This window comes from Meles meles, chromosome 18 (assembly GCF_922984935.1).
Source record: "Meles meles chromosome 18, mMelMel3.1 paternal haplotype, whole genome shotgun sequence".
In the NCBI taxonomy this organism is placed as follows: Eukaryota; Metazoa; Chordata; class Mammalia; order Carnivora; family Mustelidae; genus Meles; species Meles meles.
The window spans coordinates 40,515,799-40,534,707 of NC_060083.1; the positions used below are offsets into that span (position 1 = coordinate 40,515,799).

The 18,909-nt window shown below is 43.0% G+C and overlaps 1 protein-coding gene across 1 annotated transcript in view; it reads left to right on the forward strand.

The window, feature by feature from the left end:
- SKAP1 (src kinase associated phosphoprotein 1) overlaps positions 1-18,909 on the forward strand; it is a 276,798-nt gene that overhangs the window by 214,125 nt on the left and 43,764 nt on the right. The window contains exons 5-7 of the mRNA XM_045986519.1: positions 13,154-13,231; positions 14,082-14,165; positions 17,525-17,649. Coding sequence (XP_045842475.1) covers positions 13,154-13,231; positions 14,082-14,165; positions 17,525-17,649 — 287 coding nt within the window. The remainder of the gene's footprint in view (positions 1-13,153; positions 13,232-14,081; positions 14,166-17,524; positions 17,650-18,909) is intronic.

Below are 18,909 nucleotides of genomic sequence, written 5' to 3' on the forward strand. Positions count from 1 at the left end.
TAAAAACCCTGAAATCTGAACAGAGAAATCTAGAATTAAAGCATTCTTCATCTCTAAAAAAAATTATTCATCTTGACTTTACATTAGAGCTATGACTATAACATGATTTATTATGCAAATGTGTAGGGGGAAAAAAAGTACAGGATTTTGAGCTTAAAAACAAAACTGAAGCCAGTTTGTGTCTTGACTCTTCTTTCCAGCTTTTGTGAGAAAGTCACTTACCCTCCCTAAGCCTTATTTTCAGTCTCAGAACACAAGACTGATAAGGCCTTTCTGTCTGTATCAGAAATCAAGGAGGTGCCATAAAGGAAACCATTTAACAAACACTAATTGAAGTGCTATCCAAATGTAAAATGTTACTATTACCGTTGTTGCCACTGTAACTATCTGGTCCGGGAAGCCTGAATTTCATGCTGCCCCTTCTGTCTGTACCACACAAGCAATTCCACAGTTAGAGTTGGCTCTCCAAAAAGACACTTTCGTTCTTTTCTTCCTCGAAAACAAATGAGTCCGTAACCAATGTACCCTAGCCATCCAATCTGTGCAGCCTCTTTTGTTCATGAACAACCTTAAGGTAATAAACTGGCATGCCCCTGTGACAGAGAAGAATGTTGGAAGGAAATGGGTTTCCATCTGAGGCTTCTAAGGTGCTAAACCAAACAATAACAAGGGAAAAATTATTTAGCTAAACGCACCTGACGTGCCTTGGCATCCAATATGCCACCCTCCTCGCCAGGCAGTATTACTTATATGCCTGCTTCTGAGAAGGGCTGCTCGGAAGAGCTACTCTGCTTTTAACAGACATACATTTTAGGGACTTTTAAATAAACTTATATAGCAACACCGAGCTGCATGTCTTCTAAACTTTGGTTTTTCATCTGTCTGTACCAAGCACTGTGAAGCAAAATGGATGTGCCTTCAGCTTTCTACAGTCCTGGAAAATGAACCAGTCCACTTAACAATAAATGGTGGTTGGTTCAAGCACACATGACTGGTCTAGTGAGGAAGAAAAGAAAGTTGAGCTTAATGAAGTCCAGTGTCTGTGTCCCTGTGCATGGACAGGAAAGGACGAGTGTTTTATAACTGTTTATTGGAGTTAATGGTAATAAATTCCTCACTTGTGATGCATTAACTTTAATGTTTTCATTACTTGGTGATTTAGGTTTTCCCTTTTCACATTGTAAATCATGTTGTCCCAGTAGCAGAGCAGGTCGAGTGCCTGCCGTAATGTTCATAACGCTCAGTGGGGAAAGGAATGTTCTCTTTCTCTCTCCAGCACAGTCTGACAAAAGACACTTTGCGTCATCCCTATTTGCTACTTTCTAAATAAGCAATAAAGACAGACAGACCCATGCATCTGACAGCAGCCTAGCTGGACGGAGTCTAGCTTAGATCCAGGGCAGGACAGGTCTCTGTAGTAACTTTCCACATGTATTTGGTCCTGAAGGTTCCTTTTTTTGTTTTCCTTTTTTCCCCCCCTCTCTCTCTGTTTGCTGAGTGTGAGCCCTTAGTTAATGAGCTGTGCAAATAGATATTGAGATTTAGTGTTTTTATTTTGCAATTACAGACTTGGTGATTTGGTTGGAAACTTTTGGGTCCAGAAACATCACCCTCATTTTCCCCTCTCTAATTTTTTCCCTTACAAAGTTCGACTTACTTCAAACTTGCTTGAGTTTTATCAGATGAATCAGAAGACTCAAAAGAGATTTTAAGCCTCAGATGTGTAACTTAAAAGAAAAGGGGGCGATTTTTGCCCTAAAGGTTCCTTAGCATAGTCATCCTTTTTCTGTGTGTGTGTGTGTGTGTGTGTGTGTGTGTGTCCATACTGCTGCCCAGAGATACCCAGAGAGCTAACTGGGAGTGTGGTCTGGCTTGGGAAGGACGTTTTGTCCAGTAGATGATACACACCAGGTCAAAGCCACAATGCTAAGATCATTGCATTCCCATCAAGTTCTTCCTGATGGGGTGTGAGAGTTCTCATTAGATCACCCACCCTGAAATACCCCCAGAGAATCACGATAATTAGTTCCTGAGTCTTCTTTTTTATTTTCTGCTTTGTTTGCTTTAAAAGTTTTCTCGATGCAGCGCTCTGATGATATCCAAATGCCTAACTAGAGACACACGAAGAAGGCAAAATCATTATCATTTGATTTCTCTTTGAAATCTTCTGGTTCGGAGAGTAACTAAAATAGAGACCCCGGGATTAGGGTACACTAATCCCCACATAGCTTTCACCGTCAGCTGCATTAAGTGCTCAGGCACACATAGGACGTCTGCATACAGGATGCTGAACAGATGTGCCTGTGGAGGTTCAAAGAGGAAAAATACCACTTTTTCAGGGAAACAAGAGAATAAGACAAGGGAATTACTATCAGAAGAGGTCAAGTTCTCAGCCACTCAAGGTCTGTAGCTCAGAAGTGGCTTTCAACAGCTATTTCTGAAAAGTATTTGGTTATCCATTTAAGTTTTGGGAGTTTGGGCTCAGTCCTTCATCCATTTATGGCTTCTCTGGATTCCATTGATGCTCTCCTGGAGATGGATAAGATCTGAGGTGAAGACAGTTGGTGTCTCAACAAGGCTGTGAAATAGGCTCAGAAATGTAATTCCCTCCAGTTGAGGTTCATGGCATTTTTTCTAATTTTTCCCCCCAGACTCTCTTTGCCCCTCTCCCTATCATGCTTAGTCCCATTACCCATCCTGGCTTCTGCACTGTCCACTTCCTCCTTGTTCTCTTGATTAAAGCTTTTTCTCCCCTCCCCCTTTTTTTTTCTTATTTCATGTTACCAATCTTAAAATTATAAATATACAGCAGAACAGAAATTACCATTCGTGGCTTAGGTGATAATGATTTATCCAACAAATATTCACTCCCATATTGCCTTCTTAGAGCACAAGTCCCATCAGGCAAGAAGTGGTTTCAGTTCAGCTTAACGAATACTTATCGGGCACCTACTGTGTGTGCTAGGCCCCAGGGGATACAGGGAGAACTAATGAATAATGATTCTATTGCCCTCTGAAAGGGACCAGAGTTTCCACCAGCAGCTGTTCTTCAGGTTTCAAGAAATTAAATAATTAGCACCAAACTCCTTAGCCTTTACTGTGGAATATTTTAGGGAAGGATCTTTCTTAATCCCCCATCAGTTCAACAGTTACTTCAAGTACACCCTAGCCCTGATGGCTCTCAACTGTCGGCATGTTCAGTTGCTCCTCAGTCTTCTTACTCTCCTTACCGAGACAGCTGCGGTGCAAACACTGCCCGTCCCACTAGGTGCACAGCTGTGTTGGGTTCTTCTTGTTCCCCCATTTCGATCCAGGTGCTATGATGTCTGTTCACGGAGTTTCCTCCACAGTTCATGTCTCTTCTATGAGTGCAAGATCTACTTTTACCCTCTCTTCCCTTTCTAGACCATCCTCCCTACTGCCTTCTACCTAGACCCACAGCTACATTCCTTCTCCCAGAGGTGGCCCTTTTCCATTTCCTTGTTCATAGTAGCTCTACATAGTAACTAAGGTCTTACATAAACCTAAGCGAAGAGGCAAGACTGGAGAGTATTGGGGAAAATTTCAGGGCCTCTGGGAGCCCTATAGAAAATATAATAACGCCCTATAGAAAATGGTATTAGAGCACAGGAGAGGAAGTATATAATTCTACAGAAGGAAAATAGATCCAGAGAAGATGTGACATTTGAAGGAGTCTTAAAGAAGCAGGCCCTACTTGGAAAATGGAGAGACAGGAAGAGGAACTCCCAAGCAGGAAACACGGATGAGCAAAGCTCTGCGGTATGAAGTACATGGCATGTTCCAGAAGGCAGTCTGTTCCTTACTGTTGCTGGAGTATCAGGAGGTATGGGGGCTGGAAGAAAATGAAACTGGAAAGTAGCCGTGACCAAAGTATTTTGTTTATTTATTCTTTATTTTTTTATGTTTTCATAAGGTTTCTGTTAAGGCTAGAGAGCTTGAGTTTCATCCTGTAAGTAATGGGGAGTTATTAAAAGCTTTAAGCAGGAATGTGACATGACCACATCTATGTTTCAGAAAAGTGATTTCTGGCTACAGTATGGTAGACAGGTGGAAGGTAAACCAATTAAAAAAAAAAAAGTGATTCCAAACCCCCAAAAAAGTGATTCCAAACCCAGGCAAGTCTCGTCTCTTTTGCTTTCCTTTTCTCCGTGTTCTTATCACAGTCCAGTGGAGTAGTAAATGAATAGATTTGGAAATGATATTTTATCATTCATTTTAGAGAAAATGCCTTCGAGTAACACATCTATGATGGTGATCTGCCGCAGGACAAGGAGGAAATACAGTGATCCTTCAAAGTTTGTAAACAGACCAATTCGGCATTTTACATCCTCTCCACCTCCTTAAGGCAGTCACAGGGCCATTTGGGCATTGCAGCCCAGATTGGTACCGGAGTCTCACTTTGCACGGTTGCTATTTACCGTGGGTTGGCTGCTGAAGAGGCTTCAGGTAGTTTGGATCTTTGTGGCTCAATATTGAGGATGGATTCCTAGGATAACAATAAAGCTGAGGGGGCTGGGTTATAGATATGCATAATTAATAAAATCAGAAGACATGGGGTGCCTGGGTGGCTCAGTGGGTTAAAGCCTCTGCCTTCGGCTCAGGTCATGATCCCAGAGTCCTGGGATCGAGCCCCGCATCAGGCTCTCTGCTCCGCGGGGAGCCTGCTTCCCTCTCTCTCTCTCTGCCTGCCTCTCTGCCTACTTGTGATCTCTGTCTGTCAAATAAATAAAAATCTTTAAATAAAATAAAAAAATCAGAAGACACAAGAGGCTTTCTGGTTTAAACAGTTTATGTGGAGATCACATGAATTCTTAGCCTTTTTCTCACCATATCACATGTCTACCAACATTTATGTGCTCAACCCACTTCTGTGGAACACCCACAATTTTGAAGAAATACCAATTTTTTTTCAAGGAAATAAGGCACTGAGGGAGTTCTTGATTGCCACAATTGTAACAGTGCATCTCATGTGTTTAGTACCATAGACTCTAGCATGAGTAAGATACGCTCTAAATTATTTTTCATTGACTTTTTCCCTTAAAAAAAGCATATCAGAATGCAGATGAATGGTATTATTAAGAAAAATTTTGACTCCATTCTCTTTCTAAAAGTAAATTATTCAAAATCTCTGCCCTTTAGATGAAGACCTCCAACTGATCAAAAACACCAGTGTGTCATGATGCCATGATTGGGAATCAGAGGATTATTATACTGAGTTAGTCATTCTTTACAGCAAAATATTTACACAGGGAGCATAACAAATGACATGGAGGACATTGGGAGATGGAGAGGAGAAGAAAGTTGAGGGAAATTGGAAGGGGAGGCAAACCATAAGAGACTATGGACTCTGAAAAACAACCTGAGGGTTTTGAAGGGGCGGGGTGGGAGGTTGGGGGAACCAGGTGGTGGGTAATAGGGAGGGCACGTATTGCATGGAGCACTGGGTGTTGTGCAAAAACAATGAATACTGTTACGCTGAAAAAATTAATTAATTTTAAAAAATTAATTAAAAAATATTTACACAGACAATGCTTGTGATTATTATTACCATTTATTTAATTGCTAGAAATAGCGTGTTGAAGTTGGAAGGGCTTTTTTCTAATACTTTCACTTCTTATAAGTAAACTTCCACCGAAAGTGAAGATGTAGAGAGGAGCATCACCCAAGACCACAGGCCTCTTAAGAGGATTAGTGTGGTGCCTCTTTGTAGGAACAAGAAGGCTCTTCATGGTTTCTATGTTACCTTACAGCTTGGCATTATTGGTGGAATGTTTTGTGAAAAGAAAACCAATTTTGGATATTTAGCGTAAAAATCTTTCTTTTTTTCTTTTTTGAGAGAGAGAGAGTGTGAGCAGGGTTGAGGAGGGGGGAGAGGGTAAGGCAAAGAGAGAATCCCAAGTGGGCTCCATGCTCAGTGTGGAGCCTGACACGGGGCTCGATCTCATGACCCCAAGATCACCACCTGAGTCAGATGCTTAACTGACTAAGCCACCCAGGCACCCCCAAATCCCCTTTCTTTTTAAACCAAATCCTCTTCTTTAAAGAGTAGACAAGTCACATTCAAGATTTCTGCATGAGCCCTGCACTGGAGCGGGGCTTCATTCTCCTAGATAGCACTCTCGCCTCAGGAGACACCTTCCAAACCTTGGTGGCCAAGCACCGGCTGGGAGAGCTCCAGCTCGCTTCCTTCTGCATTTTCTTAACCTGTGGATCCTTTGCTCACATTCCCATGTGTTCTTTTATTTTGCTGTGTACTGTGTATCTGTTGACCTCTCAGACTTTACACAGACTTGCCTGGGAGGCGACTCTACAGATGAGTCAGCCAGGACACTAAAAAGTAAAAAAGGAATATAGTATCTTGAAATAATTTTTTGATACCAGCCACTAGAATAACCACCTCTGTTCCTTTCTCCCTACTTAAATGGGTCTCCTTGTGTGGGAGCGTGAGGTGGGAAGACGCTGTCATTCCTCAGGTGTCTCAACTCAGGCTCAGGGTGGTGGAAAGGGCATAGGCTCTTCAGCTGAGCAGCGTTCAGCGAGGTTGGCAATCGCGCTGAGCCTCAGTTTCCTGGTCTGTAAAGAGGAGCTGATAATAATACATACTTCATAGGGCCGCGGTGAAGCTCAAAGGAGATATAAACGTGCTTTATAAAATGCAGCTTAAGGGAAGCCTGGGTGGCTCAGTCGGTTAAGCATCCGACTCTTGATTTCAGCTCAGGGTCCTGGGATCGAGCCCCATGTCGGCCTCTGTGCTCAGAGCAGAGTCTGCTTGTCTCCCGCCTCCCTTTGCCCCTCCCCCCACTTGGTCTCTTTCACTCTCTCTCTCTGATATCAAATCAATAAATAAATCTTTTTTTAAATGCAGATTTAGGGGCCCCTGGGTGGCTCAGTGGGTTAAAGCCTCTGCCTTCCACTCAGGTCATGATCCCAGATTCCTGGGATCGAGTCCTGAATCGGGCTCTCTGCTCAGTGGGGAGCCTGATTCCCCCCTCTTTCTCTCTGCCTGCCTCTCTGCCTACGTGTGGTCTCTGTCTGTCAAATAAATAAATAAAATCTTTAAAAAAATTAAATAAATGCAGATTTAAAACTTAGTTTTTTCATTTTTATTAAAATGTATTAATTTTAATTATTTTGTTCATCAGTTATCTGCTTTTTTTCTTAGTACTTCTCATTGACCTAGATTCTCTCATGAATTTTCTTTACTCTCAGTATAACATGATTTCTTCTACAGATTTTTACACTGTCTGGACTGTTACCCTGATTAACACGTTTTTATTTTTTAAAGATTTTGCTTTATTTATTTATTTGACAGACAGAGATCACAAGTAGGCAGAGAGGCAGGTAGAAAGAGAGGGAGAAGCAGGCTCCCCACTGAGCAGAGAGCCAGATGTGGGGCTCAATCCCAGGACCCAGAGATCACGACCTGAGCTGAAGGCAGAGGCTTAACCCACTGAGCCACCCAGGCACCCCCTGTTAAGGAGTTTATTAAAGAAGGCCACGGAAACCAAATACAAAGGAGATTTAGGACCAGTGACCACCAGACAGGAAACTACTACCCTCCCCGCCCTCCCTGCGATATTCTTCCCCGTGTGTGTTTGAGGCATTGTGAAGTATGTTACTGTTGCTTGTCTACAAACGCACATATACCAGCAAACTATGGGTGGATTGGAATTACAGATGGTGCTTTACCATCCCCAACCTTCAAATATTAAATTTTCTCCAACATCACCCACCCAACACCCCAGGGCTCTCATCACAGGTACCGCAATGGAAGAACCTGGTAAACTTCACCCTGCCTGAAATTCACTGCTTGTAGCTATCAGTCTCTAAGCTGGAGTTTGGTCCCTTTCCCAAACAACTGAAAAGAACTTGAATTGAAAGGAGAAGCAAGGATGGGAGAGGTCCACAACTCATGGGACATGTGGGGGTTAACAAAAGATTTTTTTTTTTTTAAATCATTGATTTTCATTTCAGGTTGGTTTAACAAGAAACCAAGCCAGCTGCCCATAATGAAAGTTTACGGGCATCTGGTTGGTTTTGCAGGGGCTGCAACCTTTTTGCAGTGAAATGGTGTGGCCTCTCGTGCTGTTAGCCTTGTGCTGCGGTGTTACCAAGTGATTTCTCCAATTCTCTTTTCTCAGTGGGCTAGAACGCAGCTGATTAAATAGGCCGTGACTCACATAAGCTCCCGTGTCTTTTTTATTGACTGCTTTATGGAAATGTATCACACTCTAAAGGGTCCCCATTGTTGTTGCGGCGCACAGCTGACTGAGGAGGCCTGTTTAGCGCTGAGAGATGGACTCCTCCTCCGTCGGTTTTTACTGCAGAGTTGGGTGTGGGTGGGAAACAAGGGTTTAAAGGCATCTGGATGAGGAGAGAAAGATGTCTGAGAATTTCTTTTATCTTCATCTGCCATGAAAGTTGGGTGGCCATCACTTCTAGGTACCACTTCTCTGCTGATCTTATCTTTATAGCCCCGCATCCTTCAGTTAAGTGAATCTTTTCTTTATATGGGCTATTCTGGGAGATTTAGTTAAGTGCCGTGGTAGAGAGAGATTATGACACGAAGGTAATTCTGTTTTGTGCTGATACAATGTGATACACCCTTAGGTTTATCCAAGAAGTCCATTTATTCCCAATAAATCTAAATCATTTCTATTTTTTCATTAAGACGGTGATATCTTTTTTTCAGGTAATGGGCAAAAAGCCTTGATTTTTTTTTTAAATTGTATCCTTAAATATAAATGTTTTTCCCTTAAAATAGCAACTCATGCCATTATTTGCAGCTTCTTCCTATTATTATCATCCTGCGGAGCATTTACATACTTTCTCTCAGGCATTAAGAAGCTCGGCAGATATGTTCATTTGCCAGGAGGTGTGGACTCAGGCATAGAAGGCCCCTCCTGCCTCATCACTCCAGGACCATGGCTGACGTGGTGCGTCCTCAGGATCACTAGTTCTTGATCAGTAGGACCCTGAGCGGACACTGAGAGAGGAGACAGCTGGATTGCCACAATGGCTTCCCATCTTGGTTTTCTGGATTTGTCTGATAGATCATGGAGCTAATGAAATGGAGCTCGGCGTCAACATACACTGAGAATGATTCTGTTATTACACTCACCACACAGTGCCTTGTACTGAAGACCATCACTAGAATCGAGATTGATTTGATTCGATTTCCTAATTTTTTTTTCCAGAGCCATTTTCAAACTTCACCTATGAGCTCATTTTCCCCACTGCCCATAAGGGGAACCAGGCAAGAGAGTTCATCAGTAGCGATCCCTTCTCATAAGAAAGCAACATAACACATCTTGCTGAAAATGCAGCACATTAAAATACCACATTTCTAGCTCTGGTACTCTCCAGAATCTGTTGATGAATAACCAAGAGAGAAAATTCAGCAACTCATTCCCTGCCCAATTTTAGCAAACTAAGTGTGACTCTTCGGGAGAGAAGGTGGTGACAAGGCTGACCCGAGTTTCCTAGAATTTGTGCCTTAGAGTTCAAACATCTCGACAGCATTGTCTTTGTTTTCTTGGTGGTGGCATTCTTGGGTTTCGGTTGGTGGGGAGAGAAAAGCCTCATGCTGATAATGTACTGAAAGTAAATGAAATTAAATAAGCGAAGCACTGCTCATCTCTACTTCCTTCCCCCCTGGGTAATTCAATTCAAACTCTCTCTCTGATGGCAGCTCGCAGGGACTGTCTCTGTCACCCCGCTGGGGCCTGGAGTCTTAACATCTAAATAAAAGTTTCACTCAAGCATTTTTTATGCTCCTGCCAGCAGGATCAGTGAGCTGGTGTGGGCACATTAATGTAATATTCATACTCACAGACTCTCCCCGCACACAAGGCAATGTCTTCCCATTTTCATAATTATAGATGTTCCATAAAATGGCATTTAGATCTGCATTTAAAAAAAGGAGGCTTGGATTCTAATAGAACGTTTAACACGTCTTTTATGATTCAGACTCTCGGCATCTTTAACAAGAAGCTGTGTCTCTAAGTTTAACAAGACCTTAGGAAAGGAAAAAGGAAAAGAACAAAACTGGAGGAAGGGATGGATCCTCCAAGCTTGGGAGATCCTGTTCTCATTCCCTTCCATCTTTCCGTTAATTTTTAGGCCTCTAGGAGCACGTTTTGACAGAGCTGCAGGGAGGACAGGGTCTCCTGCAAAGGGCCTCCCTTCTGAGCCATGCCGGGTCCCCAAACCCAGCCACTCAGCCTTCAGGGGTTCAGTTTCTCTTTTCTTGGAAAGCGTGTTCAGAGAGGCATTGGAATTCTCAGAGGGCTGGGAGGAATGAAAGGACCCTAGACAAATGAACTTCCCTTTCCGTTGTTCGTCTCCCGTGTGCACCCTGAGACCCATCTGGGAGGATTTACAGTGGCCACAGAGTTTGCTCACTGTAGAGCGCGCAGATGAAAGTAGCCCAGGAACAAGGAAGTTGGCAGTGAGGACGAATAGAAAGAATCAGGCACCTTGACACACGAAAAAAGAAAAACTCTTTGAATCCCTATGTTTAAAACTAAGTTCAAAACCACTTAGAGGCAAAAGGTAAAACCTTAGTTGCATTTTCAACTGTCTAGAAAATGTTATTTTTAAACAAGAATTGTTTTAAACAGGAAGTAAGTGCCAGCTCATAGCCATCCCTGAATAAGTGTTAGTTATTGTAGATTTTTTTTAAAAGATTTTATTTATTTATCTGACAGAGAGAGAGATCACAAGCAGATAGAGAGGCAGGCAGAGAGAGAGAGAGAGGGAAGCAGGCTCCCCGCTGAGCAGAGAGCCCGATGTGGAACTCGATCCCATGACCCTGAGATCATGACCTGAGCCAAAGGCAGCAGCTTAACCCATTGAGCCACCCAGGTGCCCCAGTTATTGTAGATTTAAAAAAAAAAAAATTGAGCAATTGAAAAAACAATGATTTCACCCAAAATCTCAAGATATTGTATAGGTGACCAGGTGATTTGTATGGGGTTTTGCCTTAATTTGGTTTGTGTTTTATTTTGATTTCTAAATCTATTAAGGGAAACCAAAAGAGTTTTGGTTTTAGAGACTAAAAAGAACAAACATTAGGATTCTGCTAGGCCCCTCCCTTCATTTCTCCTAATTAAGAAATACGGACTTGGGAGCACCTGGCTGGCTCTGTCAGAAGACCACGCAATTCTTGATCTCGGAGTCATGTGTTCGAGTCCCTTGTTGGATATAGAGATTACTAAGACAATAAAACAAACTTTAAAAAGAAAGAAATATGGACTTGTATTTTTTTTTCCTCAGTCTCATGGACTTGTATTTTTTAAATTTTTTATTTATTTCTTATTTTTTATAAACATATAATATATTTTTATCCCCAGGGGTACAGGTCTGTGAATCACCAGGTTTACACACTTCACAGCACTCACCATAGCACATACCCTCCCCAATGTCCATAACCCCATTCCCCCTCTCCCAACCCCTCTCCCCCCAGCAACCCTCAGTTTGTTTTGTGAGATTAAGAGTCATTTATGGGGGGCGCCTGGGTGGCTCAGTGGTTTGGGCCACTGCCTTCGGCTCAGGTCATGATCTCAGGGTCCTGGGATCGAGTCCCGCATCGGGCTCTCTGCTCGGCAGGGAGCCTGCTTCCCTCTCACTCTCTCTGCTTGCCTCTCTGCCTACTTGTGATCTCTCTCTGTCAAATAAATAAATAAAATCTTTAAAAAAAAAAAAAAGAGTCATTTATGGTTTGTCTCCCTCCCAATCCCATCTTGTTTCATTTATTCTTCCCCTACCCCCCTAACCCCCCATGTTGCATCTCCACGTCTTCATATCAGGGAGATCATATGACAGTTGTCTTTCTCCGATTGACTTATTTCACTAAGCATGATACCCTCTAGTTCCATCCACGTCGTCGCAAATGGCAAGCTTTCATTTCTTTTGATGGCTGCATAGTATTCCATTGTGTATATATACCACATCTTCTTTATCCATTCATCTGTTGATGGACATCTAGGTTCCTTCCATAGTTTGCCTATTGTAGACATTGCTGCTATAAACATTCGGGTGCACGGGACTTGTTTTTTTTTTTTTTTAAGATTTTATTTATTTATTTAATAGAGAGAGATACAGTGAGAGTAGGAACACGAGCAGAGGGACTGGGAGAAGCAGGCTTCCTGCCAAGCAGGGAGCCCAATGCGGGGCTTGATCTCAGGGTCCTGGGATCATGACCTAAGCTGAAGGCAGACGCTTAACAACTGAGCCACCCAGGCACCCCTGGACTTGTATTTTTTAAAGGGTTTTTTTTGTTGTTGCTGTTCTTGTTCCATTTTATTTTTTGAGTTCATTCCTTCCCATTTGTCCTTGACCCCTACCTTCTGTAAAATAAGTGTAAACCTCCGTAGTGAACAATGGATGAGGATCTTCACTTCTCAGTAAACTTGTTGCTAACGAAGCTGACTGAAAGTCAAGGATGTTAGCAGCGTACTTTGAAGGCCAATGCCAGGTCCAGAGTCCTCTCTCGGTAAAAGCTCCAACCGTTCTTAGACCCTTTCTCCTAATTGGACAAAACCAAGACGTGGCACTTACTGCCAGTTCAGCTTGCATAGCCCTTCTGTGTGCAAACTTAATAAAATTTATGTTCACGGGGTGGTTTTCTGTTTTGTTGTTTTCTCTTTTTTTTTTTCTTTTTTTAAGAATGAGTGTGTGCTTCTTGCTGTCACAGAGGTGGCTGCATTTATGGTGAACTCTGTCACTCATTAAGTGATATATCACATTAAGTGATATCACTCTGCTGGTAGCTGTTCATTTGGCTTTTGATTGTCTCAATGTGGATTACTGCATTTGGAGCTTATATCCACAGCAAATTCTTAATTCTCTGGAGTCCTTTTCTTGCCAATCAGTACATATTTTGGCTACTTCTCCTTGCACAAACTAAGGTAGGTTTCGATCATTATAAGTGATTTTGACATTAGATATAATTAGGAAGAAAGAAAATTTGCTTTCTCCCCCCAGTCATATAAAAATTGTTTTATTTTGTGCTGTGTTTAAGCAACTGCCCTTCTGTGCCCCCTTCATTAATGTGAATTATTGAAATGAGCCTAAATAAAGGAAAATCCTGTCAGGTTTCAACAAAGCATCCTGTTGTTCTTTCTTTCAGGAGTGGAAGACCTCCTAAAAGGAGCTCAAGAGCTTGATAACATCATCAAACAAGGATACTTGGAGAAGAAAAGCAAAGGTACTGACCAGATCCACAGGTCTCAGAACGTTCCAGAAAGAGAAGGGAAATGAGGGAAAAGAGGGCTAACACAGCAGGTGTTTTTTCTATGCCCAATTCTGTGCTCAGGAGGGGGAAGGCCCAAAGGAAGGAGGGAGAGGAAAAGAAGTCTGGTGTGTGTGCATAGGCTGAAGAGAGATGCCCCAGACTCTTCAGGCTACTGTGAGCTCCCTCAGGATAAGAACTGGTTCTGCTTTGCTCACCTGGTACACAGCAGGTGCTTAATAAACACTTGCTGAGTGAATGAGCAATGATATTCTTGTTCTTGTCTCTCAGTGTGTTCCCATAGAGTAAAACTGTTGCCAAGAGTGTAATTTTGCATCCTGTGTGAAGCAACCCAACTCCTGACCTGTCACTCACTGGATTAAAGTCGATCCTGCGACCCTAATAAGCCCGGGGTCCCAGGGTTAGCACTCAAATGCAAACTGCCTTAGTGCAACTAAAGCCGTTCTCATGCGCCCTGCCTGGAGCATCAGCTTGGTTTGCTAAAAGGCACCGCATGAAAGTATCACAGAGCATTTGAAAAGTACTAGACAAGATTAGAACCCGAAAGCTATAGAGGAAGATAGATAGTGGGACAGCCATGAGGGGTCAGAACAGGCAAACCCTGTTTAGAATCTGGACCTTTAAGTGAGCAAGCCCTCTGGACTCTGAGTCAATATGGGATAGCCTGCGGGAGTGCAAGGGAGGGTTTTACAGTCCATTAACCTAGGAAATAAAACAATAACACACTGGACTGTGTGCTGGACTTTACAGACTCGTCAGTGGCTGTAGTACCTGAATTTATGTCCCTTACTGCTGTTCCGTCTAGATCACAGTTTCTTCGGATCGGAGTGGCAGAAGCGGTGGTGTGTTGTCAGCAGAGGCCTCTTCTACTACTACGCTAATGAGAAAAGTAAGTGTTCTTCATTTGCACAGCAGCATCTCACTCCTGGGTGCAAGCACTTCGTAAATTCTCAAGCACTTAGATCTCAAGATAGCAGTCTTTAACTAACACCCAGAAAGGGACATGCTTGGGAAAGAAAGAGATTTGGGTAAGTAACACCTTGCCCATCCCCAAAAACTCAGCTGCCAACTTAGAAATTATTTCCCCTTTAAACACTAGGATCATGTGGTCAGCATATCAAAAGGTTGTCTTTGGGGCACCTGGGTGGCTCAGGTGGCAGCTCAGGTCATGATCTCATGGGTCACGGTCTCATGGGTCATGGTCTCATGGGTCATGGGATCAAGCCCCAGGTCGGGTTCTGCACATAGAGGGGAGTCTGCTTGAAAGTTCTCTCCTTCTTCCCCTCCCCCCACTCACGTGAAAGCACATGCATGTGCTCTCTCTCAAATAAATAAATCTTTTAAAAAATAAAATTAAAAATTTAAAAAGTTATCTTTGATTATGACTAATAACATAATATTATCAAGGTTGAACACCTTGGCATTCTTTTTCTTTTTTAAGAATCTCGAACTCTTGGGGCACCTGGATGGCTCAGTGGGTTAAGCCTCTGCCTTCGTATCAGGTCATGATCTCAGGGTCCTGGGATAGAGTCCCGTATCGGGCTCTCTGCTCGGCGGGGAGCCTGCTTCCCCTTCTCTCTCTGTCTGCTGCTCTACCTACTTGTGATCTCTCTCTCTCTCTGTCAAATAAATAAATAAAATCTTTTTTAAAAAAAAGAATCTCAAACTCTTTATAGACATTGATAACATCATTAAAATATTTTTTAAAAATCTGAGAAGCATTTGAACAGCTTACCAACAGCCCAGAAAGAGAACCCCTGGGCCCAAACTCTCTAAGAATGTGCTCTCAATTTTACCCTACTGAGTACCGGGAGGTAGTCCAGTGGACATCCCTAGAGCCATGGAGTGTTGAGACCCAAATGGTTGCTGTGCCCAAGAGACACCCTCCAGCCAGATGGCAGCAGCAGTGAAGTGTTGACTCAGGCCAGAGGCAGCTTCTTAATGAGCCACCACTGAGTCCATCAAGCACATCCCTCAGATGCTATCCCTAGAAGACCTCCTGTCCATGCTTAACAGTCACTAAGTTTGTGAGAAGGAACAGGATACAAGCACAAAATGGAGGCAGCCACAATTAAATACAAGTTAAAATCATCATTGTAAGTGAATACAAACTTTCAACAAGGAACCTCCTACAGACTCTAACTAGCCCCAGGAATAATTCTACGAAGCAAGCAAGCAAGAAAGAAAAGCAATGTGTCAGTTCTTGTGGGGGCTTTCTTCAGGCTCTGCCCCCCTTGGCATAGAGGCCAGTGACTCCTAGTAAACTCTTCTTTTTCCTTCCAATCATGCTCTGTTTCTCCCCTCTTCCTTTCTTCCCAGGACTATGCATCTCCCAATGCCCAGATACCCAGTCCCAGGGAATAATCAGATATCTACCCAATGGCCTTTGGATTTCCTGTTCCTTTGTATTAAGGTAGCAGAAAGAATTGCAGCTTTGCTAAATGACTTGGCCTCCTTACGATTTGCCCGTAGGCTTCAAGGCAGTTGGCTCACCCTGCTTTTCCTCCAGCCACAGGTATCACTAACTTCATCTTGGATCCACCCTCTTATATTCCCCGGAGCCTTTCCCATCCAGGGGTGCAGTGTGAAGCCCTACTGGCCATCATAGCTACATAGCTCAAAAACCATGCCCAGCTTTCCATCCAACCCCCAGACCACTCTCCAGCCCAGCAGCCGCAATTTCTTCCCCGAATTCTAGGTGCACAAGCCAGCCAGGGGCTATTTTCTTATTTTAAACCTTCCAACTAATATGACATTTACATAATTGTAAAAACGTTTTCATTTCTTTGCATTTAAATAAGTGGTCGGCATATCTGAATACAAAGCCAGGAACCACCCTCATTCATTCAGAATCCTCTGTACTCAAGGTGAGAGAGTAGGAGAGGGAGAGACTCGGAGACTTTTATGGACCATTTTGCCGTCAGGGTGAAATAAAACCTGGTGACCAAAGAAACAACAAAACATTTTAGTGGCCAGTTAGAACAAGGAGAGATACTTTAAGAAAAAAGATTCTGGTGTCAAAAAGCACTGTTGCATGGCTCCCTTCTCACCAGTTACTTCTTATTGTGCCCAAGACATTTTTCTTAGCAAGTGTAGAGTGTTTGTGTATTTCTTTTAGCTCAACCAGGTAAAGATAGAGTATTTTTCTTTTCTTTTCTTTTCCTAATATTGTCATCACACTGCCACCTTTCATCCTCCTCAAAAAGCACGTATTAAGCAATCCATTGCACATGATAACAGGACACAAATCATCACCCAGACACTGTGGTTCCCCTCCTCTGTATGTTCTGCCTGAACCACACCAGGAGGACACACAATCATGGGGAACCAGCCCCTCTTTTCCCGTTCCTATTAGTTTATTTTTTTAAAAAGGGAGTGACAGGCAGAGTTGTCTCTCCTTTCCTTCCCTTAGTCCTGTTCCTCCTCCTTCACTGCCCAATGATAATTAACAGTTCTCTGCTACTTCCCAATTTGACTTCTGGGAAGGGGGATAAAATATCGAGTTTTGTTGGTTTTTTTTTTTAAGATTTTATTTATTTATTTGACAGAGAGAGATCACAAGTAGGCAGAGAGGCAGGCAGAGAGAGTGAGAGGGAAGCAGGCTCCCCGCCGAGCAGAGAGCCTGATGCGGGACTCGATCCCAGGACCTTGAGATCATGACCTGAGCCGAAGGCAGCGGCTTAAACCACTGAGCCACCCAGGCGCCCAAAAATATCGAGTTTTAATTATTCTCCCTCTAGCACCAATTCCCACCTGACCAGCAGGTGTGGGGAGAGCAGTCCAGCCCAAATGCTGCATAGGGCAGAGGAAGAGATCCCAGGAACTCATCACGCCCCCTGCGCTGCTGTCCCTCCCCTCAAATGTGAGCTCTGCCAGCCCTGATAATAATCTGCTACAGTTCTCTAATAGCCTTCGAGAGCCTCACGTTTACAGCCACACTCTCCCTGCTGTAATAATTCCTTCCTCCTGTTATTATAGATCTCTTAACATTCTAATAAATTCTCTGTCTCTGTTGTACTCTTTTGGCAAAACAACCTTTCATGTTGCATTTCCCTAGCTTGGCAGTGATCTCTGCCTCACTGTCGCGGTAGCCTCTTCTTAAGCTTCCTTAATAACCTTTCCTTGACTGTTGTGGTTCCTCGGGGATGCAACAGCTGTTTCGGTGCTTTTATCTTACATTCCAGAGAAGATGCCTTCCCTTGGTGATTGCATCTCTATAGGGATACAGGGAGCTTTCCTGTCTTGCAGGCAAACAGCCCAAGGGGACCTTTCTCATTAAGGGCTACAGTGTACGGATGGCCCCCTACCTGCGAAAAGATTCCAAGAAAGAATCCTGCTTTGAACTGACCTCCCAGGATAGGCGCAGCTATGAGGTAGGATGAGCCGAGGAGATGATGGTCCTCATTCGTGTTGTAGTTTTGTTCCATGCTGCATGTAAGTCGGGGATGCTCTGCTGGGGGCTCTGTCCTTTCTCTTGTTACCCGCTCATTTCTTACCAGGACCTTTCTTTCTTGGCATGTCTTCACCTTTGCTCTGTGATGCCCTCCTTCCTCCTCTCTATGGTCATTTTCATCCCAGATACTGCCTTTGGTTGGTTTCCACCGCTCACCCCCTGCCCCGCCCCCACCTTCCCAATCTCACTCCATAGGTGAGAGTCTTGTCTGTGGGAGCACACAATCCAGTTCCTTATTCATCATCTCTGATTTCACACCTTCAATCCCCATTCTCTTTATTTTTTTAACTATCTTTACTTCCTTCCATGAAACCCGGAAAAAGAAAACTCTGACTTTAGAATAAAAAATAAGTTATTTTCCCAAAATCATCTTGCTATCCCAAATAATCTTCCTGTGTGTAGACACATTGTATATCTCCGGAAGGACTCCTAAAACATTGGAGACAATGATTAGTGGCCATAACCGTGATAACTAGAGGGACAAGAACACCGAGGTTGGGGTGGGAAAGGCTTACTACGTTCATTTTATATATTTTGACGTAATATAGTAGGTAATGTAAGTAAGGCATTTATTAACTAAGGAAATTTTTTAAAATTCTGGCTTCGGTGGTGGGTAATGGGGAGGGCACGTTTTGCATGGAGCACTGGGTGTTGTGCAAAAAGAATGAATACTGTTACACTGAAAAAATAAATAAAATGAAAAAAAAAAAATTCTGGCTTCGGGAATGTCATGATTTTCTCCGAAAGTATATTCTTACATGTATATACACACACACACACACACACACACAAATATTGTTTCTTGCTTATTGGTCATTTCTATCTTATCATAGTTTTACTAAAACAATTTGGAAAAATTTTAGCTAACTCATAAAAAAGAGAAAAGAGGGACGTCTGGGTGGCTCAGTGGGTTAAGCCGCTGCCTTCGGCTCAGGTCATGATCTCAGGGTCCTGGGATCAAGTCCCGCATTGGGCTCTCTGCCTGCCTCTCTGCCTACTTGTGATCTCTCTCTGTCAAATAAATAAATAAAGTCTTCAAAAAAAAAAAAAAGAGAAAAGACATGCTAAGGTTAATATTAACCACTTGAGTAACCCTAGGACTCTTCAATTGCTTCTCAGTACTCATCCTTTTACGTTTCTACAGTATCTTAAACCTCATTTTGATAAAATGACCTAGGTC